Source organism: Equus quagga, chromosome 20 (assembly GCF_021613505.1).
Source record: "Equus quagga isolate Etosha38 chromosome 20, UCLA_HA_Equagga_1.0, whole genome shotgun sequence".
In the NCBI taxonomy this organism is placed as follows: domain Eukaryota; kingdom Metazoa; phylum Chordata; class Mammalia; order Perissodactyla; family Equidae; genus Equus; species Equus quagga.
The window spans coordinates 15,577,882-15,605,780 of NC_060286.1; the positions used below are offsets into that span (position 1 = coordinate 15,577,882).

A 27,899-nucleotide genomic window follows, 5' to 3' on the forward strand; every position below is an offset into this window, starting at 1 on the left:
GTATTAAATATCTTATTGACACTGACTCTCCCACATTGTTTCAGACACACACACTAAAATGGTTTCCCAAATGCAGGTTGCTTCATAGTCCACAAAAAAGCAAGCATCTGATGAGGAGAATACAAGGGGTGTTCTCGGAAGGCTAAGATTTCCCCAGTTCTGTTCAGGTGTCCCCATCTTTAAGAACACAGCGGAAGCGTGACTTAGTGACCAGGGACTTGGAGTGCAAGTTCTGTCTCTAACATGCTGGGTGACTTGGCTCAAGAAATTTTATCTCTTGGCCACAGTTTTTAGATTTATAAAATTTAGGGTTGGATTCCAAGATCTCTAAGGTCCCTTCCAGCTCTTAAAAGAAAAATTCTCCATGCCATTCTTTCTCAACTGTGTGGCCCATTACACAGAATGGGGTAGTTCTGTGTGTGCTGGTGTATAGACCAGTCTCCAAAATCTGCTATGACGTGTAAAGGCAGAATGCAGAACAGTGTTTAATATGATTCCGGTGTGTAAAAAATGATATAAACTAGCATAAACGTATATGCTAATACAGTATTTGTGTTCAAGAAGATTATCTGAAATCATACAAGTGAAGCTGCTAACTTCGCTTGAAAAAGGGACTAGGCAGAAGAATTGGGATGAGAGACTTTAACTTTTTTTTTTTTAACTATTAAGATTTTATTGTTTTTAGGGCAGTTTAAGGTTCACAGCAAAATTGAGGGAAAGGAACAGAGATGTCTCATCTAGTCCCTGCCCTACAGGTGCACAGCCTCCCCCATTATCAACATCCCCCACCAGAGTGGTACATTTGTGACACATCATTATCACCCAAAGCCCATAGTTTACATTCGGGTTCACTCTTGTGTTGTATATTCTATGGGTTTAGACAAATGTATAATGACATGTATCCATCATTATATTATCATACAGAGTGTTTTCACTGCCTTAAACATCCTCTTTGCTCTGCCCGTCGATCTCTTAACCTCCACCTCCAACCCCTGGCAACCACTAATCTTCTTACTGTCTCCATAGTTTTGCCTTTTCCAGAATGTCATGTAGTTGGAATCATACAATATGTAGCCTTTTCAGATTGGGTTCTTTCACTTAGTAAAATGCATTTAAGTTTCCTCCATGTCTTTTTGTAACTTTTTATTTTAAATCTTTCAGTAATGTTTGACTTTTCTAACTATATGCATTATTGCTTTTATTTTTTAAGAAAAAATGATGACAGGGTTATCTGTGTAGAGAAATTATGGGTAGTTTCTGCTTTCTTCTTTTTATTTTCTTGAAGAAAACCCACCTTAAACACATAATTTTTAATGCCATTCTGCATATTATCTGTGCCTTGTCTATCCTTGTCTGCCAGTAACACAAAAATTATCCCAAACCCCAAACTTTCTCTTAATATCCCATAATATGACTCATCACCTTCTGCAGTGCCCTCCAACTCCACTCCACATACAGGGCTAGATCCTGGCAGCATGGGACCCCACAGTAGTGTAGCTCCCCTCTGGACTCAGAGCACGTTAGTTAGTTAGGAAGAGAGTTGGGTCAGCACTTGTGATATAAACTGGTCCTGAACATCAGTGGTGTGACCCTGGTGTTGAGGAAGGGGCAGTATGGGACCTCAAGGTCCAAGATTCTTGGTGGCCTCTGAGTCTAGGAAATCCCCAGAAGGAAGCTCACTTGTTCATCAAAGCGTTACTAGATGCTTGTCGTGGCTTTTCACAGCCCAAATCTAAACCTTCTCTGTTCTCAAAACCATCGCATGGGGGAGTAAGAACCAGTATTCTAGTCCAGACTCTGCTGCTAACTTGCTCTGTGACTTTGGACAAGTCACATCACTCTGAGACTCAGTTTCCCCATATATAAACAAAGGGGGTTGGGTCAGATGCCCTCCAAGTCTCCTTTCAGAAGTGTTGAACCATCTAGGATTTTGAAAGCCCTCTAGTCCCATCCCGCCTTGGCCTCTCTCTCTGGGAGTAGCCAGATTTAGGAAGGAAACAGGAAACAAGCTCTCTTTTATTCCACTTTACTGGTATGTGCTGACAAACAATTATTAAAAGATCTCAACTAAGCTTTCCAAGGTAACCCTTGCAAATTTGGGCATAAACCAAAATAAGGGACCTCACAGCCCTCCAGGGTAGTAGAGTCAGACAGACTGTCTCTGAGAGAACCCAGGGGATGGACTGGAAGCCTATATAAAATATTATCTGGGCCCTCGAATCTAAGTTGATGGCACCAAATATTACCGATTGCTTCTGTATCTTCCCAAATTATTACAAAATTCAGACTTCAACATCAAAGACCTGGCAATACTGGCTACATTAGACCATGAAGTCCTGGTGGCAAGAAAAAAAAGCTTTTTAAGAAATGGACTGGCAGGGCCAAGAGTTCCAGGGAACAGTTGCAGGCTAAGTTATAGGGATTCAGAGAGTTGCCACTCTGGGCCCAAGACTGGAGAACCCTGAGCGTCTGGGCCAGATCTGAACATTTTGGGATGTGATTCTGGGCCTATTGCTCCTGCTGTGTCAGAACTGAGCTCCCTTCTTGAATGGACCTGTACCTCTGGGTTGTAGAGGCCGCTGGATCATTGGGAACTTGTGTGGAGTCTTTCTGATACCTACATAGGAAGAAGGCTATAACCCTGTGTCTGCCCATGAGGATGGAAAGAAAGAGACAGAACACAGAGGAACAGACAGGCAGCAGACCTGGACCCCAGAAAATCTGCAGGGCAATGTGGCGTAATAGGAGAGAACTTTACTTAGCAGAAGAGAATCTGGATTTGAATCCTGACATCCCATTGACTCCTTCATTCACCTTGGACAGGTCCCAACCTCTGTGAGCTTCTGTTTCCATTACAGCATGGGAGTAATAATATGCACCGCACAGGATTGTGATGGTGATTGAAATTAAATGACACACGCATACATGCGAAGCACAGTGCCTGGCACATAACAGATGCTTCATAAATGAAGGTTAGAGGTAAATCTAACTCCTACTCCAAGATGGACTAAGTCAGGAAAGCATGCGAGAGGGGAGGGAAAAAGGACTCAGCAAAGGAGGCTGTGGGGAATGTGGGAAGCAAGTGAGGAAACAGCAGGACAAAGAGGGGTCAGGGGAAGTTCCACGTCCCTAAGTGGCTCCAGGGCAGGATGTGAACCAACATCCTTTGACATAGGTGTTTCCTAGCTGCTGTGTTCGTTCCTGGGCCTGGAAGGCTGAGTGAACAAGTAACCCCTCAGGCCTCCTCTGAAGGGCAGCTGAGCTCCAGCAGAACCAAGGGCCCTTGGGTGATGGGGCCCGTGCCTGCTTCCAGCTTCTCAGGATACAGGTGTGTCCAGGAAACAGGAACTGCTGGGTTCTAGGCCAACGTGTCTCTGGCCTGAGATTGTGCAAGCAGGTAAGCCTCAGTCAGACAGTGTCTGTTCTCTGCCACGCTCCGTACTCTGCCCCAGGATTCTCCGACCCTTTCTTTGAACTGAACTGGCAATGACAGAACCTGGGCTCTCTCTCTCATGAGTCAGACCAGTTCCAAGTCTGAGAGGAGAGAACAAGGATTTGCCAGGAAGAGAAGATACAGGCTGTGATCAGTTGGGTTCCCTGGGGAGCTTTACAACTGAGAAAGCTTGCTGGTGGGAAGGGGAAATGGAGGAAGGCAAGGACTCTGTGAGAGAGGCCATCTGTGGGAGAGGCTGCAAGGCTGGCGGCGTCACGCCTACACTACCTGCCCTCTTGCGCGTCATGCTGGGGCCAGCCTATGGAGCTTCCTTCGTGGTGCCGGATGAAGAAAGCCCCTGGCTTGAGCAGGTGTTCTGAGGGTGGAAGCACCAACAGGTGTGTCCCTTGGGCCCTCCTTTTAATCCCCCTACAGGCTCTCCTCCCCCATCACGCCTAGGGTCCTCTCATGACCTAGGGCTCCCCAAGGCAGTGCCCATGAACAGGCAGTGCCCATGACCATGCTCAGGAAACCCTTCAGAAGCCTTCTCCACACCTCCCCTCCCGAGTTCCACCCCTGCTTTCTTCAAGACATAATGGGCAGAGGTGATTTTTTTTAATAGTTTTCTAATTACAAAAGTAAAACATTGTAGTTGTAGAAGATACTGAAAATAAAGGAAATTCAAAGAAGGAAGTAAAACCCACTTGTCATCCACCACCCCAAGATGCCAACTCTTTCCTCTTTGGGTTTATTTCCTTCCAGTCTTTCTTCTGAGTGTATTGAAACATGTATATGTAAAACAAACGTCAGCCGGCCCACTTCCAGTTCTACCTTTCTCCAGTTTATTTAGGAAAGAAGGAGTTTGTCTCCTCTGTGCTGTGGACCCCTGGTCTCCTTTCTTCCCCTCTGCCCCCACAGGGTGCTGCTCACTCTACCTGGTGTCAGCCAGGGCGTCTACTTCCCCTTGTTGCGTCTTCCCTTTCATATCCCACAGCACCACCGCATCAGGCTTTATGTCATACCAGATTTTACTGAAAGTTACGGGATACAGAAGGAGTTTACATCCCAAAAATTGACTATTGGAAATTCTTTTTCCTAAAGCTCATTTGGCCATCAGACTACCAGGAATTCCTTATCATCCACTTACCTGTTTTGGCAGGTTCCAACTACCTACCATGCTTCTCAGGTTCTTTTTTTCCCCTCCTTTCTCCTTTCTCCTCTTCTTCGGTTCTCCCACCCTCAAATTCCTGCCATTTCATGTGCAGAGCAGTCTGGCCATCTTTTCATCCACCTAATTTGCCTCCAGCTGATCTCAAATCTTCACCTTCCCCACGGAGGCAGTTGATAAGGGTATTCTAAAACAGAAAAAGATAATTTCTTCCATAAGAGGAAATCTGATGCCTGCTATTACAAATTCTTCACACTGATATACACACACACATTTATTTTTCACAAGATTCAGGTTGTACTTTACAAACTTTTACAACCTTCGTTTTTTCCACCAGTACTTTCCACTGAAAACATTTTTCAGTGTCATTACATATTTTTCTACAGCCTGATTTTAATGTCTACGTCATGCTCCATTGTACCAATGTCCCGTTATTATTTAACCAGTCTCCTACTGATGGATATTTAGGTTATTTCCAGCACTTTGCTGCTACACACTGTGCTGCCACAGAGAGGCCATGGGAGTGCTCTTTCTGCTACACGTGTGCCTGTTAACTAACTTATCCCCAAACATATCTGGTGACGTGATATTTGCACTGGTGTCATGGAAGGATGGTAGAGAGGCAACAGGAACAGGAGAGACGTTGCTGGGGTCATGGAGGGATGGTGGGAGAGGTGACCAGAATAGGAGAGATGTTCTTTAAAGTCCAAAAGGAGAACAGCATGGAATTTTGGCTTCTGAGATTTTCCCCGACCCTGGCTCAGGAATCCTGCCAATGGGAATGACATGTGTCCTTGGCCAGAGCCAATAAAGTAAAGATAATAGGAGATAATGGGTTTCTTCTGAATATTTCAGGGTATATACTCGTTACATTCCAAATGGCCCTGCTGGCCATTCCAGAGTCCACTTCCAACCCAAGACAAGGGATGTTAATGAAGACTCCAATGAACAACAATCCTGTCCTACCTTCTTCCTACTACTCCCTTCTCTGTGTGTACACAATGAGGTCAAGAGTGAGTGTTAGGAGCCATGGATGGGATAACTTGTAAGTATGCTGCCATAGCACCTAGGTCTCTGCCTTCCCTCATGAACGGTGGCATGTGACAGGCACCACAAGGCTAAACTGACCTCAGCCTTTGTCCCTGCAACTCCCTTGAGCAGATTCTGATATCCCTTAAAGGACTGTCAACTTAAGCCCTCCGTGTGTAAGATTTTTAGACTGGTTTTTCACCTTAGCTCTTTTACCTGCCACTATGACAGCTAAGTACTGGCCAACAAAGGGTAAATAAGAAGAATATAAACTCCTTGAAGATATCAATATCTTTTGAATGCTCTCCATTTTCCTTATGAAGCCTCAGGCACAGGCCATGATGAATGAATCTTTACTGATTAAGTTTACTAAGAGCCTCTGCCCAGGATTGTTTGGTGATGGTGAGAGGGATGCAGCAGCCCTCAATCAAGCAGCCCTTGAACGCTGGGGGCATCCAGGTGAAGAATTCAAAGGGTGGGAAAACAAAGAGCAGCTTGGTAATGCTGAAAAAAAGAGATCTGTAAAGATATTATTGTTAAAACAAGACAAAAGAAACATTCGCCAATATTTGTTTGAGTCAAGTGCAAGAATGTGCTAGATTGGAAACATAGAAGGTCAGAAATTAATGTGAATGGAATCAGAGTTAGTCCGCTAGATAAAGCCCAGCGATTCCTGGTAGTGGAAGCAGCAGCTGCAGTAGTGGGAGAACTCTTTATCTGGACCCCACGCAGGGCAAGTACAGTGTGACCAAAGATACTGTCACTTGTGGGATGCTAACTCCCTGAGTCAGCCATCCTTCTTTTGTCATAGCTTCTCAGTGCCTTAGACTTGGAAAAGACCTTTAGAGATCAGCCAGTCCAGGTTTCCACTCTTTACCACCAGCTCTGCTGGAGTAGAACCAACATGGGACTTGGGCTTAGACAACCCTGGCTCTTTCCCTACAAGTCAGATGGCCTTAGCAAGTGACTTAACTTCCTTAAACCTTAGCTACTAGAAGGAGGACCAATAACACCTATTCCCCAGAGTCACTGTCAAGGTGAGGTGATTTGTAAAACACTATACAAATATTAGGTATTGCTACTTATTGAGTGTACAATATGTGCAAACCACTGTGATGTGGTTTTGGTCTGTGGGGATTTAAAGATGCCCTGTAGATGCTTGTCTGAAAGGGCAAAGAAGACATGTTTCATAAATAACTGCAAAGATGGGCAGGATCTACGTATGTGGCTGTGAAAATAATTTTATTCTTGGGAAAACTAAAGGGTCCACTTGAGGACCATACCTGTAGATCTGACCTCGTTAGAAAAAGACTAGCCAACATGTTCTGTGAAAGCATTACCATTAGGCAAGGGTGTGCTATAATTCACAGGTATTTCAGAAGAATAATAAGTTCTCAGCAAGTTAGAAATAGAGGGGAATTACCTGTCTTGATAGAGAGCATCTGCAAAGAAACCAAAGCTGAAATCATACTAAATGGTGAGAGACTGAAGGCTTTTCCTCATGACCCAGGAATTGCACCCTTGGGCATTTGTCCTAGAGAAATGAAAGCTGTCCATGACTGCTCATAGCAGTGTAATTCATAATAACAAAAACTGGAAACAACCCAGATGTCCTTCAACAGATGAATGGTCAAACTACATACAGTACATCATGCCATGGAGTACTACTTAACAAGAAAAAGGAATTAACTGTTGATACATGCAACAACTTGGATGCATCTTAAGGAGATTGTGCTGAGTGAAAAAAAGCCAAATCTGAAAGACTTCATACTGTGTGATTCCATCTGGATAACACTTTGAAATGACAAAATTTTAGAAATGGAGAACAGATTTGATGTCAGGGGTTAAAGAGGAGGTGAGGATATGGGAGGGACATGGTTGTAGTTATAAAAGGGCAGAAGGGATCCTCATGGTGATGGACTGTTCCATAAATTAACTTTAGAGGTAGATATAGGAACTCACATAGGTGATAAAATTATATAGGTAAACACACACACGTACACACACACACACACACGCACACACAAATGAGTACAAGTTAAGCTAAGAAAATCTGAATGAGATCTGTGGATTGTATCACTGTCAATGTTATAGTGAATATATTGCACTATAGTTTTACAGGATGTTACCATTGGGGGAAAACTGGGTTAAAGCCTACAGGGGATCTCTCTGTATTATTTCTTACAACTGTATGTGAATCTACAATTATCTCAATAAAAATTTCAATTAAAAAGTAATATTGTGGGGATTAGTTTTTCAAGCACCAGCTAAGGTAGGAGTTGTTTCAGGAAGAAACCAGAGACGTGTCATGTCAGCCCTACTAGGATAACGGCAGACTCTCAATGGAACTGGAGATGTTGCTGGTTTTAGAACTTAGAAAAACAGAAAAAGCCTTGGTAGAAATTGCATTTGGTTTTGTTTGTTTGCTTTTCTTTTTGAATGTAGAGAAACAAGTGGAGTTGAGGGTCTTGGAGAGTTATATTGGAAGCTACTAGATGAGAAATATATAAAGTGAGCACAGTTTGGCACCATCTCACCCTTACTCCTCACAAGAAGCAGAACTCATGCCTCAAATCTGTCTAATGAGGGCATGGCGTTAAAATTCATTATAGGCAGTTGAGCAACCTAGGAGGGCAGCGTGTGTGTGATGCTTAAGAGCACAGTCTCAGGTGCCAAATGGCTTAGGTTCAAATCCTGTCCCTGACACTTACTAATTTTGGGCAAGTGACTGAACTTCTGGCCTCAGTTTCCCCATCTGGAAAATGGGCAAAATACTAGAACCTACCCCATAGGTTGTTTTCAAGATTTACTCTGTTTTTTGAGGAAGATTAGCCCTGAGCTAACATCTGCTGGCAGTCCTCCTCTTTTTGCTGAGGAAGCCTGGCCCTGAGCTAACATCTGTGCCCATCTTCCTCTACTTTGTATGTGGGACGCCTACCACAGCACGGCATGCCAAGCGGTTCCATGTCCACACCCGGGATCCAAACGGGCGAACCCCAGGCTCCTGAGATGCGGAACGTGAGAACTTAACCGCTGCGCCACCGGGCCAGCCCCTGTTGTCAAGATTAAATCAGCTAATGCTTAGAACAGTGTCTGGCCCATTCATGTTTAATAAAAGTTACCTGCTCTTACTCTTGTTACCCTTCTGGGAGGATGGATGAATACTGCCGACTGGCACAGGACTTGATTCTCCTGACTCATGACTCATTGTGGAGCATCTCGGCCCTTCTGCCCTGTTTCCCCATTTCCCTGGCCTGGGCTCCTGTTCTCCAGCGAGAAGTCTCTAATCACTAAGAAGAGAAAAGCCCAAAATGTCACAAGTTGACTGTCTGTCTGAGATAATTGTTTGCCTATGGTGCAAATTTCCAGCTCTAGGATTTGGCCATCTGGGACCTCTTTGCCCTTGTGTGTAATCCTGGAGCTCCCCTTATCTGTCCTGGGCTCTCACGGTTTAACCAACTGGATGGTCCTTAAGAAACAAATTCTAAAATGCTAGAAAGGAGGTGAGGAGGCCCACCTGCAGGCGCCCACTGGGGACTTATTAAAAATGCAGATTACTGGGCTCCACTCTAGCTCTTTGGAGTCTGCGTCGCTGGGCATGGGGTCTGAGAATCTCCATGTTAAATAAGTTTCCACGGATGATTTAATGAGAAACATTTGTCTGTGGGTTTCTTGCCAGACGTCAGGGTCTGGCGCTTGGGAAACACTGACTTTCTTCATCCTGCCAACGAGTCTTCAAGGAAAAGGTCGACAGCAACCATAATTACCTTCATTTTTACCCACTTCAACACTGAGACCCTCAGAGGTGAGGTGTTTTAATCCAAGGACACCTGAGTGAGTACCAGTGCTGGGGACACTGCCTTAAATCAACTAGCTCAGAGACACTGAAAGTAGCCAGCCATTTCTCTGCTAAAAATACTTCCCTCTTCCCTCATAGGCTCTCTCATGCCCTGTAGAGTCAAGAGCCAGGCCCATTAATTTTCCTGCCACAGCTGGCTTTTAGAACTCCTTGCTTTCCTGAATTATTAGGACTCTAGAGGAGCCCAGTGACTTTGGGTCCATCCCCAACCCCATCCATAAAACTGTCAGCCAGATACTGACTGGAATCCATTCGTGGGGGAGGAAGGAGCTGAGACAGGTAGCAGGGGTGTGTGTGTGTGGTGGGGGTGAGGGCAGGTAGGACCAACTGTTGACTCAGAGCCCGTCTAATCTGTAAGTGAGAAGAAAACAGGCCTGGAACCCCACCCCATTCTTTCCCTCTTGCCCTCTTTTCTTGCTGCAAAGCTGCTTTTGTAATGTTCTCTGCATCTACCCACCCACCTCCAACAGGGAAAACACACTTTTGAAAGGAAAGCTGGTCAGTAAAACCAAGCATCAAACCTAGATTTGGGAAACGTTTGGGGCCAGTGTGAGTTTATGTACATCCTAGACCATGAAACAAAAATGAGAAATCAAAAGAAAAGAGTTGTTTTCAGAACTCTGAATGCAAGCATTTGTGTACACGGAAGAGAAAATCAGCACTTTGATGGAAAGGTGAAACTAGTGGGTCATTGCAGTCCTGGATACGGAGCCTCATAAGTCAAACTTACCGTCATTTCACTGCACACGCTACATTCCCATTGCTCTGCCGTAGAAACACCCTCTAAAATCACCCTCCAAAATGTATCTGACCATTCTGAAAAATTTACTTTAAACTAAGCTGTAGCTTCGAGTGTGTATCATATGTTGTGTGTAGGACTCAAAATGGAAATTTTTTCTAATGAATGTGCACATTGCTGGGGAAACCATATTTGACAAATGGCTTCATAAAGAACTGGCATTTATGAGAATCAGCTTCTGTGCCTAGCACTGTGTGAGGCATGTCACATACATTAATTATCTCATTTTCTCATCACAAAAGTTCCCACAAAATAGGTATCATTATCTTCATTTAACACATGAGAAGAAGGAGACCCAGGGAGATTAAGTAACATGCCCAAGGGCCTGGGCTAGTAGGTGGCAGGGCTTGGATGCCAGCCCAAGACTGTATCTCCAGGTCCAGCATTGATGTGCAGCCAGAACACCCCAGAACTGGCACTATACTATGTGCCTATTCAGCTTGGTTAGGACCCATAGCGGTTGTTCAATATTCTGAATGTCACCTCTGCCCACATCCAAGCTCCTTCCGCTTTACTACTATGCCTTTGCCCTTTGAAATAAATTTGAAAACCAATCAAATAAATTTGATTAGCTTTGGGGAAAATTTCCCCCGTTGAGGTAGTAGCCATTTCCTTGGCCCGCCTCCCAAAGGAATGACCAGCAAGGTGGATTAGTTCCCTAGGGTTGCCATAACGAAGTACCAGAAATTGAGTGGCTTAAAATAACAGAAATTTATTGTCTCCCATTTCTGAAGGCTAGGAGTCTGAGATTAAGGTGTTGACACGGTTGGTTCCGTCTGAGGGCTGTGAGGTAGAAGCTATTCCTGGCTTCTTTCCTACCTTCTGGCAGCCTCGGGCGTCCCTTGGCTTGTGGATGGCCATCTTCATCCTGTGTCTATTCGCATCGTCTTTCCTGTGTGGGGGTTTGTCTCTGTGTCCCAGTTTCTCCGTTTTATAAGTACACCAGCCATAGTGCATATGGGTTCATCCTAATAACCTCATTTTGATTTGAGTATCCCTGTAAAGACCCTCTTTCCAAATATTCTGAGGTGTTGAGGATTAGGACTCCAACATACCTTTTTGAGAGACACAATTCAACCCAGAAAAGTGAGGCGGTCTCATAGACTGGGTTCCTTCTCCTCACTCCTGGCCCCAGGTGGGTCTTTCCTTCCCTCCCATCCAGCCCATGCTTCCCTTCTGTCCAACAGGCAAAGGCAAACTATAGTGAACCAGCTGTAAGAAGAAAACCAAGGGCTGCATGAACTTGCTCTTCCTCCTCTCATCCCATTTCCCTTCATCTCATGCCAATGAGTGGCACTCTGCCCAGACAGTCACTATGCCCTGCATGCACCAGGAAAAACAAAACAAAAGAGGTGCCAGAGCCAGGAGAATCTGGCATGGTTCAGCCTGAGGTCTCAGTGTGGTTGGTTTGGGCAACATCGTATGATTTCCTCTGTCTGCATGCATGGGTGTGCAGTAGGGTTCTTTAGGTTGCCACTTCTCTAACTTTCTCCTGCTACAGGCTCCTTTGTGGAGCTAAAAAAGCCTGCCAGCTCTTTTCAGAAAATCGTGCCCTAACCTCTCAAGGTTGGCAGTGGAAGAGGAGTCTCCACATGGGAAGGTTGGTTGAAGATTTACAGCCCCAATTTTTGTCCCCCTAATTTACCTCTCCCTCATAAGTTGCACTGGCCACCATTGCTGTCACCATACGAGGCTAAGGGCAGGCTGTTTCTCTTCTAGCACTTCTTCCCAAGCTTGAATGGAAGCTTGTCTCAGTTCTCAACAGGTTGGATTCCATGCTGCAGCATTTATTCAGACTTTTCAGAAGACCCAGAGACCAGAAAGTTAATAACATTTGTTTTGAAAGGATTTCTAGATTTGGTGTTTGGGAGCCCAGGCCCATCTTCCTGTGTCGATTGTGGATGTGTCTTCCCACCCTGCACCCCTTCTGCCACTGAATGACTCCATCTTATTTTTTTTTTTTTTAGCGCTGTTTCCCCATTTTGTATGTGTGTGTGTGTAAGGAAGATTGGCCCTGAACTAACATCTGTTACCAATCTTCCTCTTATTTTTTTCTTTCTTTCTCTCCCTAAAGCCTCAGTACATAGTTGTATATCCTACTTGTAGGTCATTCTAGTTCCTCTATGTGGGATGCTGCCACAGCATGGCTTGATGAGCGGTGCATAGGTCCGTGCCCAGGATCTGAATCCATGAACGCTGGGCCCCCAAAGCAGAGTGCACGATCTTAACCACTCGGCCACAGGGCCGGCCCTGAATGACTCAATTTTTGAATCCAAATGTATACACAGAGTCAAGGCCACAGACAAGAACAGACTCCCTCCGTCTGGCCTGTATCCTGCCTCTCCCCAAATCCACAGCCTCCTCTCCTGAGACTGACTGACAGTGGCAGTGCTTACTCCCTTCAGGGAAGATCCTGGCCCAGAGCCTTGGCTTGGGAAGACCACGTCAGAACACAATCCAATCTCCACGCAAAAAAATCTGCACATTGCGGGAGAGTTGTCTTACAGAAGCCCTTTTGATCACCTCCCCACCAGTTCTGATTGTCATCCCCAACAGAAGATGCCTCATGATAGGAATAGGGAGAACAGAATTCCTTTTGAAGAAGAGCCAGTGAAACAATTTCACCCTTCTATTAAGTGGCGGACAGCTGTGTTCCTAGGCTGTTAGAATGAAATAATGGTAGAGATTATTCAGCGAAGTGCAGGCCCCGTGTGTTACGGATAGGAAACTGAGGCCCAGAAAGGGAAAATGATTTTCGTAATCTTAGCATTAGTCGCAAAGGTGGGACTAGAATCCAGCTCTTCTGATTCCCAGCCCAGTGCTGTAAAATATTGATCCATGCTGTGTAGCAGAGCACAGAGACTATTGTATTATAAACCTTAATTCAAATAGAGACCAGGTTACAACAATGTGGAAAAACACTCCTGGGTCATCAGTGAATCCAGAATGACAGTCTAAGATCTCCTGGATGAAGGGTTCTAGTCACATGAATGTAACATTCAGGAGTTCCCTAATGCCAGTCGGTTCTATCTGTCGGATGCCACTTAAATTAATCCCTTCCTCCTGCCTTTCTTCCTCCACTTGAGTCAAACTAGTCACCATCATTTCATCATCCAAATCTTCTCTTGCCCTAAGAATAAAGTCCTAGATCCTCACCTTGGATCAGAGGGTCTGGGTGTTCTGGTTTCATCTTGTTTTTCCAGCTTTATTCCGTCCCTCCCCTTCAGTCTCTCTGCTCCAGCCAGACATGGCTTCTGAGAGCACCTCGAAAAAGCCATCCTCTCTCTCTCTCTTCTTCTCTCTCTCTCGGCTCTGCCTAGAAAGCTTTTTCTCCTTTCCACCTAGATCAGTAGTTCTCAAATGGGTGATTTTAACCCTAGGAGACATTTGGCAATACCTGGAGACATTTTTTTGCTTGTTGCAACTGGCACCTCGGGGGTAGAAGCTAGGGATATTGCTAAACATCCTACCATGTACAGGACATCCCCCACAACTAACAGTTATCCAGCGTAAAATGTTTACAGTGCTGAGGTTGAGAAACACTCAATCTTTGGAACCCAACTTAAATACCACTTCTTCCAAGAAGCCCTCCCATGATACTTTATATTGGTTGAGGGCCTCTCAGTATGCTCCCACTCTTCCCTTCTCCTTCACAGGACTTGGCACATGGATATTTGAGATAATGTAATATCTGCCTTCCCCACCAGTCCATCAGCTCCAGGATGGAGTGGAATGTTTGGTTTATCTGCTGATCCCAGGGCTCAGTGTGGTGCCCAGTGCAGTTAGGCATCACTTTTTGCCTCGTTGACCCTAGAACACAGAGGAAGGTAGTTTCCAGAGGTGACCTGTCTTTTACCAGATGTTACATGGATTTCCAGGGGTCTCAAGTGCAGACCCACAGATGCCCATGATCAAGAGCACAGTTTTGGGAGCCTGGCAGAAGTGGGTAGATATCATAATTCTACCACCTCCTCATTGAGTGACTTTCAGCAGGTTACTTAATTTCTCTGGAACTGGGTTTCATCATCTGTAAAAGATGCATAAAAATAGAACCTGTTTCATAGAGTTGCTGTGAGGATTAAGACATGGTATATGTAAGGTTCTGAGTACCACCTCTGACGTAGGGGAAGAGATTAACAACTGAGAGGAGGAAAGGGCAGACCTTCTCAAGATCCACTGCAGCCCCGGGCCCTGGGGGTGGGCATATGCACATGGAAGGAACATCAGGAGACTGCTGGTCAACGTCTCCTTCTTAACTTCCTCAACTCCAAAACAAATGTGCCTACAAACATCCCATCTTACTTATCCCATGGGCTTGTCATACGTTTCCCAAACAGCTCCCCACCGGAACTAGAGAGGTACCTAAAAATCACCTGTAGGTCTGGCTGAGGGCAGCTTTCCAAACTGTCTCTTACCCCCTCCACCTCGACCCTCTTGAGAGCTTGGGCCTGGCCCCTCTGGTTTCTTATCTGGATGTCACCTCTCGGCCCAGCCTTTCAGGACGGCAGCCCGTTTGGACCTGAGCTAGCTCTGGTTTCTCCGTCTTCCTGGGCTCAGCCTCCAATGCCAGCAGGGGCTCCACACTCTGTAACCTACCTGGTCCACCTCTCTCCAGGTCTGAACCCTGGTCCGCAGCCAGACATCACAGTTCCCACTGGATCTGCAGGGGCATTCGAAACATTTTCACTGAATGAGTCCCAGAAATTGTTATTGTTCCTTTTGTCCTGGGGAGTTGGTGTTGGGGGGGGGGGGGGGGAACGGGGTACTTTTCCATTTCTAGGCCTTTCTGCTTCCTTTCCCTCCAATTTTGGACATTCAAAAACTGTTTTTAAAAGAAACAAAGGTTCATTTCCTGGACTGCTCCGGTCAGCAAACAGCAGTGTCTGTTTGCAGACAGAGGGCTGGACAGGAAGAGGGCTTCTCAAGCTGGCAGAGGGCATCAGATGGGGCACGTGGAAGCTGCAGACAGGAAACCCTTTAGCTCTGGGAGCAGATGTTGGCGCCGAGTCCCACTCAGGTAGCAGCCAATGAGGTTCACACGCAGAAACCTCTTGACAGAAACCCCTCCCGGTCTGCAGAGCTGTGGAAGCACCACCGACTCCAACAGCATCATGGGGGTAGCGGGGCAGAGAGCTGCAGGCCCCGCAGCTGAGGGAGGAGAGGGGAAGGGAGCTGGTGGCATCAGCTCAGCGGGATGGCCCCCTGGCGTGCCAGCTATTGCTGTTCCCTGTGACAACAGCCACCCACGCCCATGCCCACCGGCTTGGCAGCCTATTGCTTCGGTCGACTTGTTTGGCTTTCTGCCCTCTGGCCAGGGAAACCTGATGGATCGGTTTCTAGATCTGGGCTGGTTCTCTTCCACTTCCTGGTTCTCACACCTCCAACTTGAGAGACTGTGTGGTTCACCTCCCCCTCAGAATGCAAGAGTTTGAGGGATTTGGGGGGATTTTTTTCCCTGGAAAGTTATTTAAGGGATCAAAACAGCTGACGTTAGACCCCTGGACCTGAACACAAAGGAACGGTACATGAGCCCTCTCCCCCATCCCACCAGCCGGGGCTGGGCGCCAAGCCGCCGTTTTGCCTTCTAAGTCTCTGTGTTCATTCGCTTTGAAGAAGCAGATGGATGTCTTTCCCCCTTCTTTTTTTGTAATCCCTCCAGCGTGTCTAACACACCTCTTTGCCCTTAGTGCCTGCTAGATATTCGAGTGATCCCATGGAGGCGGAGGTTGCTGAGCTGGGCTGGGATCAGGGTGAGGCAGGTGAGGCTCTTAGCGCACAACAGTTTAGGAGGCACCCACTCGCCAGAGTTGTACAAGCTTCTGCCCCCTGGTCCTGGCCCTGTGGCTGTTTGCAGGTAAGAGAAAGCTTCAAGGGGAGACGGTTTACTCAGAGATGGCTGACTGTGGAATAGGAGGGGCCCACCATAGGCCCCTGCCAGCCTTAGCCCTCTTGTCCAGGACACTCAGGGCAAGAGGACACACTTCTCATGTCCAGAGTTGCGCCCCATGTGAGACAGGTTACTAGCGCATCAGAAGGCCCCTGCTACCAGGAACTGCAGAGACAAACATGTATGAGTGAGAACTTTAAGAAAGTCAGAGGAGGTCATCACTGCAGTGGTGCAGGGGCAGAAAAGAATTATAATAATATTAAATAACACTTTGGGTACTTATTATGTGCCAAGCCCTGTAGTAAATACTTTATGACCATTATTTTATATAATCCCCTCAACAGCTCAATAAAGAACTGGGGCTCTGCAGCCAGACAACTTTGATTTAAATCTCAGCCTCGCCTCTTTCATGTTGCGTGACATTGGGAAATTACTTAACCTCTCTGGGCCTCAGCTTCCTCATCTGTAAAATGGGAATAATAATATGACCTACATCATAGTATTCTGAGGATTATATGTATTATTTTTCATATAAGTAAAACAGTGAGGCAAGCATCTGGCACAAGGCAAGCAATTGACAAATATTAGCCATAGTTACTATTGTTATTGCCTCTTGTAGCTTATTTCTAGAGCTGCCACCACAAAAGTCTCATAAACTGGTGGTTTAAACAATAGAAATTTATTGCCACACACAGTTCTGGAAGCCAGGAGTCCAGGATCAAGGTGCTGTTAGGGCTAGTTCCTTCTGAGGTCCGTGAGGAAGAATGTGTTTCATGCTTCTCTCCTAGCTTCTGGTAGCCTCAGTCATTCCTTGGCATATAAACGGCCATCTCCTCCCTGTGCCTCTCACGTCATATTTCCTCTGTGTGCGTCTGTCTCTGTGTCCAAACTTCCCCTTTGTCTTAGTCCATTTGGGCTGCTATAGTAAAAATACCATAGACCGGGTGGGGTCAAACAACATTTATGCCTCACAGTTCTGGAGGCTGGGAAGTCCAAGGTCAAGTGCTGGCAGATTCAGGGTCTGGTGAGAGCCCACTTCCTGGTTTGTAAATGGTCATCTTCTCGCTGTGTCCTCACATAGCAGAAGGGGCGAGGGAGCTCACTGGGGTCTCTTTTCTAAGAGCACTAATCCCAGTCATGAGGGCAGAGCTTCCGAAAGACCCCACCTCCAAATACTGTCACACTGGGCATTTGTTTTCAACATATGAATTTTGGAGGGACACAAAAACTCAGTCTATAGGGTGTTTTTTATAAGGACAGCAGTCCTATTGGATTAGGATCCATGCAATGACTTTGTTTTAACTTGATCACCTTTGTAAAGACTCTTTCCAAATAAGGTCACATTCTGATGTGCCAAGGGTTAGGACTCCAATATATCTTTTGCGGGGGACACAACTCAACCCATATGACAAGGCTAAGTAACTTGCTCAAGGTCACACAGCTTGTGGGTGATGAAACTGAGTCCTAGAACCCAGGATTATTTGATCACCAATTCCATGGCATAAACCCCAGTGAAAAACCCCAACCCTACTAAACCTTCTCTGAATGGGGAGAGAGAACCAAAGGGAGACATTCAGATTCTGCTGTGTTGATGGCCTTTTCCCATCTTTCTCGCTTCCTCCATAGCCTGCCTGCTGCAGGCTGAGTTGGTGAACTACGAACGAGTCAAGGAGTATTGCCTCAAAGTCCTGAAGAAGGAAGGCGAGAACTTCAAGGCCCTTTACAGGTCTGGTGTGGCCTTCTACCACCTTGGAGACTATGACAAAGCACTCTACTATCTGAAAGAAGCAAGGATCCGACAGCCAACAGGTAAGGCATCAATGGCTGTTTTCTTACCATCAGCCCCCTCTGGCAGCTCCAAGGCCTTCTCGTTGTTGTGTACAGCTTGCATGGCTGGCAGGGTTAGGCAGGGGCAGAAATGGCAAATTAGGGGTGAGGTGTGTGTTAGGACCTGGATTGAGGAAAGTACACAGTCCATGCATTTGCCTAAGATCTGGGTTCCAGGGAGCTTGGGCACCTCTTCTTTTCGAATAGAATATGAAATTCTTTGTCTTCTCCAACCCAGAATCCAGCTCTCCTCACTTATTCAATAAATATATATTGAATTTTTACTATGTGCCAAGATTTGTGCTGGGCACCAGGAATGCAGATGAGAAGACATGATCCCTATTGTAAGGAGCTCACACACTGGTTGGCAAGACAGAATACAAATGGACAATTTTGGTGCTAAGCTCAGCATCTTCCAGGAAGCATGCTGTGGTTTCTCCAGTCAATCCCATTCCTTAGAGCATGCGTTATCTGTACCATTCACTTAAATTTATCCCCACTAGCTCAGGCATTTATTCATTCCATAGATATTTATTGAATGGGTACAATGGGCCAGGAATTGTCTCGGTGCTGGGAAAAGAGCAGTGAGTGAAAGGAAGTTGCTACCTTCAAGAAGTGTACGCCATAATGGAGGAAAATGGACAGTAAACCAATGGACAAATAGATTATGTAACATTTAGCAGTGGCAAGTGCTATAAAGGAAATAAAGCAGAGTCAAAGGATCAGGAGTAAAGGGGATGCTATTTTAGACCAGGTGGTCGGAAGAGCCTCTCTGAGGAGATGCCGTTTAAACAATGACTTTGGCTTGATGTTGCCCTTCTTGTTCATATGTCTGATTTTTTTTAATGCAGTTCTTTTTTGTGTGTTTTTGATTGGTTTTCTGTATATAAATTGTGTTCTCCCAACAATACTGTAAGCAACTTAAGGACTAAGAACTGGATTCATTCAATGGAGTTTTCTTGAGCACCTGCAATAGGTCCACACTGTTCTGGATGCTGTGCCTGGCATTTTTGAGAATTCTATAGCATTAATTTCTACTTTTGGAAGTAAACATCCCAGGCAGCCCTGGAGCTCTTATATTCTGGTGTGTGCAGAGCTAAGCAGCTGTTGTATGTCATACCCAGCTCACTAATTTACGAACTGATATCGGGGGGAAACTCCCCAGTTTGTGGTGAGGTGGTTGTCTGACCCTACTTAGAAGAATAAAAATAAGACAAAGAAGCAAAATCATTTTAAACTCTTCAATTAAAAATATTGCATTCAACTAGTATTTATTGATCATTGGATTAAGCACTTTTAGACTTGTCTAGTTTGGTCCTCACAGCAATTTTATGAGGAAGGTATTATGATCCCCAGGAGAGGCATCGACTACTATGTGTCTCTGTGGGCATCTTTCTGGACCCTGGTTTTCCCTTTTGTCACAGTGAAGATGATGATGCATACCTTACAGGATTCTAAGAAGGGTTAAATGAGTTAATGAAGGAAAAAAACCTGGCACAAAGTAGGCATTCAAAAATGGAGGTTGTTTCTTTCAGACAAGACGTGAGGCTCAGAGAAGTTGGTGACTTGCCTGAGGTTCAACTCCAAGCAGAGTCTCAACTAACTGTGCTGACTCAGGACCACTGGGAGATGCTGCTACCCAGAAATAAGGGGATAAATTCTCCCTCCTCTCCTCTCCTTCCCGTCTGTCCCCTGGGTCACAGTGACCTGTCCACATTTGCTGGGAGAGGAAGTGAAGGAGAGGGCCAACATCCTGCTTGCCCTATCAGCCACCATGGACCTTGGCTGAGGGAGTCTAGCCTGTCAGTGATCTGCAGACACAGCTTTGCCCTGATTCTGGGTAGACCCAATAGTATCTCTCACCAGGTGTTCCCTAAGGTATGTTTCTCTCCTCGCAGATACCAATGTGATTCGGTATATCCAGCTGACGGAGATGAAGCTCAGCAGATGCTCCCAGAGAGAGAAAGAAGCCATGTAACTAGACCACCTCTCTAAAGCTGCATCCGTGCCTGACCCGGGACTTCCAGGCACCCCCTGGTGGAGAGCCCCTCCCTGGGTTCTGTTCCTTTCTCCCCACTTCTTCTGGCTCCCCTTTCTTCCTCCGGTTGCCCCTCAACTCTTTGTCTACTTCCAGTGTGAAAAGGAGACATGCAAATTTGGAATCTGGTGTGTTGCCCAGACAATAGAGACATTCTCTTCTCTAGTAGGTCAGCCACTGAGAGAGACCTAACTTCTTCGGGGACAGCTGGAGAGGACTCTCACAGGCCATTTCAGCTTTGACTTTGGCCAATGCTTCTGACAGAGGCAGAGGCTGGCAGGTATACCATCTCAAAGGCAGGAGGCACGGAGCCCACGGGCTGGGCCCCTCCACACCTTTCTGACAGACCAGAGCATCTCAAGGCAATTGTGACAAATCCAGGGATGAGACAAACACCAGGAGCCAACAGAGAGACTGTGAATTTGTACACTGGATTTCCCCCAACTCCCACCCCCGAGAACCTCAGCCCTTGCCTCCCTCCCTCACTTGTTGTCTTGGCTTCTGCTTTCTTCTCTCCCTCTTGGGGATCTGAGACTCTGCCAGGATTCACATGCCATTGAAGCCCACTCTCAGTGCTCTCTGGTGACCACACATACCATTCTCCCATACTCCCACCCAGCAGGCAGCTGCGACAGCAGAAGGGCAGGGTATAGTGAGCCAAGGGTTGACCACGTAGGTGATGGAGGGAGGGAGAGATGACGTCTAGGGAAAAGGGCATTGTATAGACTGGGGGATTGAACTGTGGACTAATTAAGTATAAATAAAAGTAAGTGAACAGGCAGCAGTTCCTGTCATTTCTGTTGGAAGCAGCCCTGCCCCTCTCTTTTACTCCCTCTCCCAACTCTCAATCAGAGCTACTTAGGGTCAATCAGAGCCAGGCAGGATGGGGCTTCCCCCAAAGAATTGGGCCATTTGTCAGTGGTATACAATGCTGGCTGCTGCCTTTGTGCTTCCAGAGTAGGCTGAGATGGTGGAGACTGCCCAGGGACCTGGCTTTGTGGGAACTCGTACTGCCTCTTGTTGAAGAAATTATCTGGACTCAGTATCTAGCACATAGAATGTGTTCAACAAATATTTGTTGAATGAGTAAATTATGACTGCAGACTGGCTCTCCTGCCTTAAACTAATTTTATCCCAGCCTAGTCTCCTGATATCTCTGCTCTTTGTGCCCTGCCATGTTGCTTCAGTCAAGTAAGAAACATTTACTGAGGGCTTATTGTTTGCCTATCGTTGTGCAATATGCTGTGGGACATAGGATGTAGTCCCAGTCTTCAAGGAAATGGAAGAGTTGAGAAATCCTCATATGAGATGATTACCAATGACACCTTTAATTTATGAATGCTTTAAAATTTTCAAAGCACTTTCATGTATTTTTCGTGTGATTAGTGAAAGAGACAATAATTGTACAAATTAAAATATACAGATGCAATAATGTTAATAGTTCACATTTATTAAATGCACTATCCTCAGATCTTTACATGTATAATCTCATTTCTTTCATGCAATTATTCTCTGAGATACTATTCCCAGTTGATGGATAAGAAAACTCAAAACCAGAAAAATTAACTATCCCGAGTTTGCATGACCTTAGGTGGCATAGCTGGGATGTGAACCAGGTCTGTCTGACGCCAGAACTCTAGCTACTGATTCTCTATAGTGAGTTGCTGCTCAACAAAGTATTATATTGAGCAGTTACAACCATTCAAGAGCAGGACAATTTGTATTAAGTTGAAAAGCCTTGACTACGTCAACGGTGGTACGTGGACCGCCTCTTGCATTTAGCCCAAGGCAGGAAAATGTCCCTACACTAGACTCCCTCGTGGTCAGGGCAGTAACAGGCCAGGAAAAGACAGCTGAGACTCAGCAGTTATTTCTGTGTATTGTTCATTCTACTTGCTGTTGGGGCTGGCACGTATCCAAACAACCCACCTAGCATTCCTCACTCCATCCCAGCTTTGGGAAAGAGTCACAATTATAGGTAGAGATTGAAAGGCAACACAAAGTTAATGATGGGTTGTTTGTTTAATCAGAGGCTCCACCGCTGTAGAATCCAATCACTGCTGAGGGGACCAGAAGCCAGCACCACAGGTTATATTCACAAAGCTCCTCAAAGGCTTCCAAAGGGGGCTGCAAGAAGATGCTGGAAATATCCAGGGGCCCACAGTTGCTTGCCTATAGCTCACCCTCTAGAGAAGAGGAAAAGGAAAAAGCTGTTACATCTGCCATATTCTCCCCCTCCCGTACCATATCCTTCTCTCTGCCCCCTTCCTCCAAAATGATTTCGCATGGCCCTACCCTGCAGCACACGTAGAAAAGCAAATGTGCAAAACTCCCTGTTCCCAAGCTTGCAGCTCAGAAAGTTTGTGAGGTGGCAAACTGCTTGTTGGGATCTGAAGGATGAAGATGATATCAGAAGTGGCCTGCAGAACCAGTTAAAACTGGCAAGGTCTTCCTATCATCAAGAAGGACTCAGAGTAACTATTCCCAACATGGAGCAGGAGAGAAGTCTTGCCTCGGCGAGTGAGTCTGGGCAGGACTGGACAGATGGGGATAAGATTGTTGCCATCCTTCCAAAGAGAAAGGTTAAAAACCAGAAGTAGTGAGGACAACCTCGTGGGACCACACAGTACGAGTGTACAGGCCGTCTGCTTGTCTAGCAGCTTAGGTACACATGCTTATTGGAACTCCATTCGTTGTGACCCAAAATTAAATGATCCCAAAGAAAAAAGCTGCCTGGGGGTATTGGTTGATGTTTGGGATGATGGGACTGAATTTTCTATGCATTTGTCCAACAGATATTTCAGAGGGCAATTATGCAAAATCAGGTCTGTTCACCTTACCAAACCTTCAGCTTCCTTCTTCCTGACATCCCTCCCCAGAACAGGGACTGTCATTTAATTACACACTTTGTTGGCAGATGTCACTGCTGAACTCTACCTGGATCACTAATCCTGGATATGACCTGTGTTGTGATCTCCTGCTTGGACTTTTGTGATAGATTCTTTGGGGGAAAAAATTACACTTTTCTTGTAATTATTATGAAAGCCTCACATGTGTATTGTAGAAATTTTAGGAAAAAAAGAGACAAACTCCAACTTATAATCCTACCATCCAAGACAAACATTGTTATCCTTTTGGATGTATCTTTTTGTTCTTTTTGGTATAAATGTACACATGCACATACACAGTTGTTTTTTTTTTACAAAAACTGGAACACATTGTATATATTCTTTAATAACTTACTTTTCAAAACGTGTATTTATATTTTAGAATATGTAATACATACACAGATACAAATTCAAAAAGTACACAAAGCTCTATAGCATAAGAAGTAAATCTCTCCCGCCCTGTCTGCCAGCTTCTAGTTTCTCTCCAATTACTTGTATATCCTTCCAGAGAGATTTTTGCGTTTTCAAATATATGCATATATGTTCTCTTTCCACATGCACAAATGGTAGCATATTGGACACACTTTTTTGCACTTTGTGCTACTTCACTTACTATATCATGAACACAATGTTTTTCGTGCGTCTCTCAAACTTTTTCAACAGCATCCTCCCTATATAGATGGACCCTCGTTTGGTAACCAATCTCCTAACAGAGATTATTTCATTTGTTCCCAGTCTTCATTGTAAATAATGTTGCAACAGACATTCTCGCAGCTAAATTTTGCACATATCTCTGACTTTTTCCTTCGGATGAAATCCAAGAAGGAAATTGCTTGGCTATCTTTAGGAATTTTGACATATGCTGCCAACTGCCCTCCAGAAAGTTTGTACTGAAGCACTCTCCTATTTGCAGCCCAGAGAGTGCCCTGTCTCCTGCACCCTCACTCCGTGGGTATGATCACTTATCAAATCTTTACCAATTTGATAGGAAAATAATAGTATGTCAATGTTATTTGAACTTGCACTTCTTTGATTGTTAGTGAATAACCTCTTCGTATGCTTGTTGACCACTTGTACTTCTTTCTTTGTAATTTTTCTATTTATTTGATATTGGTATGTTTATTATCGATATGTAATTTTATTAAGAATATTATTTTTGTCAAGAAACATTGCGAATATGCTTTCCAAGTGCTTTGCTTTCAAATTTTATTTATGGTGCTTTTTGACATACATAAATTCTTAATTCTGCAATTAATTTGTTCCTCCGTTGCCAGCTTCTTCTGCCTCCGGTTCGCCCTCTCAGTTCTATCAGAGTGATCCTTCTAAAACACGATCTGATTATGTCACTCCACAGCTTAAAAATCTTTCGTGGTTCCTCATCACTTTTAGGATAAAGGCCAAACTCAGCATAACACACAATGTGTCATGTGATTTTTTCCCACTGACTCTTCCAGGCTCACCTCCTGGGCTTCCTCCCAAGGTTCCCCACATTCCACTGCTGCACAGTTTCTTGTGATTCCCTGAGCCCATTGTCCTGGGTCTCTCAGCCTTTCCATGCTGTTCCCTCTGTCCAATTGTCCATACCTCATCCCTCCAGCCCCCTCCTTGCCTTGCTCGCTCCTAGAGGACTTGGCCAAGGCATCAGTGCTTAAAACCTTCCTTGACCCCTTAGTCTGCACTCCTGAAGCAGCACGAGCCGACCTCTGCCTAGCATTTGTCACAACAAATTGGAACTTCCTCTCTGTGCTTGTCTCGCCCACTACCTGGATGTTCCTCAAGGCTGGCACTGTGGTTTACTCATCTTTGCAACCAGAATGTCTAGCACAATGCCTGGCACACAGTGAGTGCTCCGTAAATGTTGAGCATTGAACCTGGGATGAATTGATAATGGATTCAGTGGCAAATGTTACCTCAGATCAGTGCAGGGCTGGACTAGATCTGCGCTTCTGAGAACCAAAGAAATCCTAGGACACTTGGGTTAGAAGAGAAGCCATGTGCTCCAGGGCTGTGCTTTCCAAAACATCAGAATCACTTGAAGTAGCTTTTTAAAAATATATAATCTCAGACTCTGCATTAGGCCCACTGAATCAGACTCAAAGGGATAAAGCTCAAGATACAACAGTTTTTTTTAATGTCCTGAAGTGCTTCTGATGACCAGCCAGGTTAAGGAGCCACTGCTGAGGTAGACCAGCAGACTAATCAGAGCATGGAGCTCCACCGTTTCAAACCATGTGATCTTTTGGAGTGGGTAGATGGAGCTTTGTTTGAATACTAGCTTTGACTTCCACTAGCTGTGTGACCTTGGGCAGTTACTTGGCTTTTCTAATCCTCATTTTCCTTGCCTCTACGTGGGAATAATGTTATATCCCTTAAAGGCTGCTCGGAGGATTAATTAGCTGTCTCCTAGTTCAGTGCCTGCCACAGAGTAAGCATGGAATAAACATTCCTTTACTTCCTCCAACCCTCCTCAGCCTCAGTTTTCTCATTTAGAGTGTGGCTACTAATACCTGTATGTTCATCTTGCATATTCCCCCTTCTTATTCTAGGAGGAAGGGGGCTTCCAACAGGCGCTTGGACTACTCTCTGATCAAATAGGACAAGTACTTAGGGGTTGTAGGGGGGCAGAGGAGGCTCCATGCTCCATCACGTGCCCTCTCCAAGCGTATCAGAGACTCTATCGCAATCCATTGGAATAATTCTGATGGTCTTCAGAACCAAGTGTCTTCTAGTCACATCCAAAGAGTAACACAGTTTTCTTCTTACAGTTCCACCCACCGGCCAGTGGCTTCTGGGCTGCACAGAGAAGGCGAACGTCAGGAGAGTAGTCCTTGTCCACTCTTCTTCCAATGCCCTGTCATCCCCATCAGCTGCCTCAGGGCAGGAAAAGCAAAGCTGGCTGTGAGGCCACAATAGCTGATCTGCAGCCACTTTGATTAAGATGCCCCTGCTTCCCGCTCCCAATGCCTGCACTCTCTCCCCACCAGCCCAGGGCGGGCACACAGACAGGGAAAATGCATTCAGTCCATCAGGCATGATAGAGTTCAAATTACCAAGTCAGCATGAAAAGTCCCACTCTAAATGGACTGAAATTGGATTCTATTAAAAACCATACTCAGTGAGGCTCTTGGCTATTAATATTTCCTAAGACATGGAGGAGGAGGGAGGAGAGAGAGGAGGCAGAGGCCCTTGCAAAAGGTTGGGGATCTCAGCTGTTCCATTGAATTGCTTGTCTGGAAGCAAGCCTACAATTGAAAGCTAGGCTTGTCCTGTTTTCAACATCTCACAGGATATTAGGGCTGGAAGGAGTCTTAAGGCTCAATAGTTCAATCTCTCATCTTGCAGATGAGGGATGTAGTCCAGAGAAGCTAAGTGACTTCTTCAAGGTCACACAGCTAGTAAATAAAGCTAGTAAAGGCAGAACTGGAACACAGGTCAGTTTTTTGACAACACGCTTAATATTCTGTCCACTGAACCAAAATACACTTACAAAGCACCTTTTTTTTAAAGGCAATGCTGTAAAAATATTCTAAAGAAAGAAGGAACATAGTGATCATTCATTCATTCCCTCACTCAATATTTATCATTCCAGTCAATTCGGTACAGGTGGTTCAGTGGTTAACAAGGTATTGTCTCTGCTCAAGAAGCTTATAGGCTATGGGGAAGAAAGAAAAGTAAAGCGACGACTTCAAATATGTATAATAAATGATACAAAAACACCAAGGGCGCACATAGGAAGAGCATCTATTCCAATCCTGGAGGATCAGGGAAGATTTCCTGAGGGGCTGCCAGCTGGTGAACAGAAGTGGTGAGAGATGAGTACAAGACAGTCCAGGGTCAATGACAAGGCTCTATGACTCCTTTTCCTGGAAATAATACGAAAGAATTTGACGTACTCATCATGAGCTGTCTTTTCTTACTTTTTCCTGGTTTCTCATTCCTGGGCTCAGGCCATGTGACTTTTACTACCCTTGTAGGCCCAAGAGCCAAGAAGTCGCAGAAGACCCTGCAGTTATATCTGATTAGACCCCCTCTGTATAGAACAAGGATGAGCGGCTACAGGGGTCATCTCGGAGTGCAGTCAGAAGCTCTTCAAGACTAGTGATTTCCAGAATAGGAGAAAATTCTAGACCAGGTTTCACAAATGTAGCTCTGGAGGCATAATGTCATGAGCACCCTGGATGTACCCCATCCTTTAAGTTCTTTCATTTTCACCAACCTCAGTTCTTTATTCTAGAACAGCACGGTCCATTAGAAATATAATGTGAGTCACCTATGTAATTTTAAATTTTATACAACATTTAAAAAGTAAAGATAAACAGAGAAAATTACCTTTAACAATGTAGTTTAAACAAAAATAAAATTAAGAAAATGATCAAAAAGGAGAAAATACGGGGCTGGCCCAGTGGTGTAGTGGTTAAGCTTGGTGCACTCTGCTTTGGTGGCCTAGTGTTCTTGGGTTTGTATCCCAGGTGCAGACCTAAACCACTCATCAAGCCACACTGTGGCAGTGACCCACATACAAAATAGAGGAAGATCAGCACAGATGTTAGCTCAGGGCCAATCTTCCTCACCAAAAAAAAAAAAAAAAAAAAGGAGAAGAAGAAAATAGGAATAAATTTAGCAAAAGAAATACAAAACTTATATTCTGAAGACTATAAAACATTGTTGAAAGAAATTGAAGAAGACCTAAATAAATGGAAAGATATCTCATGTTCATGAATTGGAAGACAATATTGATAAGATAGTAATACTTCCCAAATTGATCTATAGATTCAACACAATCTCTATCAATATCCCAACTGATTTCTTTGCATGAATTGACAAACTGATCTTAAACTTCATGCAGAAATTCAAGGGACCCAGATTAGCTAAAACAATCTTGAAAAAGAACAAAGTTGGAGGACCCACACCTCCTGATTTCAAAACTTACTACAAAGCTGCAGTAATCAAGATGGTATGCTACTGGCATAA

At 45.0% G+C, this 27,899-nt stretch overlaps 1 protein-coding gene across 2 annotated transcripts in view; it reads left to right on the forward strand.

Moving 5' to 3' along the window:
• The window catches only part of TTC9 (tetratricopeptide repeat domain 9), a 30,635-nt gene extending 9,124 nt beyond the window's left edge, over nucleotides 1-21,511 (forward strand). Inside the window, exons 2-3 of one of the 2 annotated variants that reach the window (XM_046647226.1) lie at nucleotides 15,976-16,142; nucleotides 17,802-17,969. In XM_046647226.1, coding sequence (XP_046503182.1) covers nucleotides 15,976-16,142; nucleotides 17,802-17,828 — 194 coding nt within the window. In that variant the 3' untranslated portion in view covers nucleotides 17,829-17,969. Of the gene's footprint in view, nucleotides 1-15,975; nucleotides 16,143-17,801; nucleotides 17,985-19,900 lie in introns of those variants that run through there. The other variant, XM_046647225.1, reaches the window with a different exon arrangement.
• Nucleotides 21,512-27,899: the final 6,388 nt, after the last annotated feature.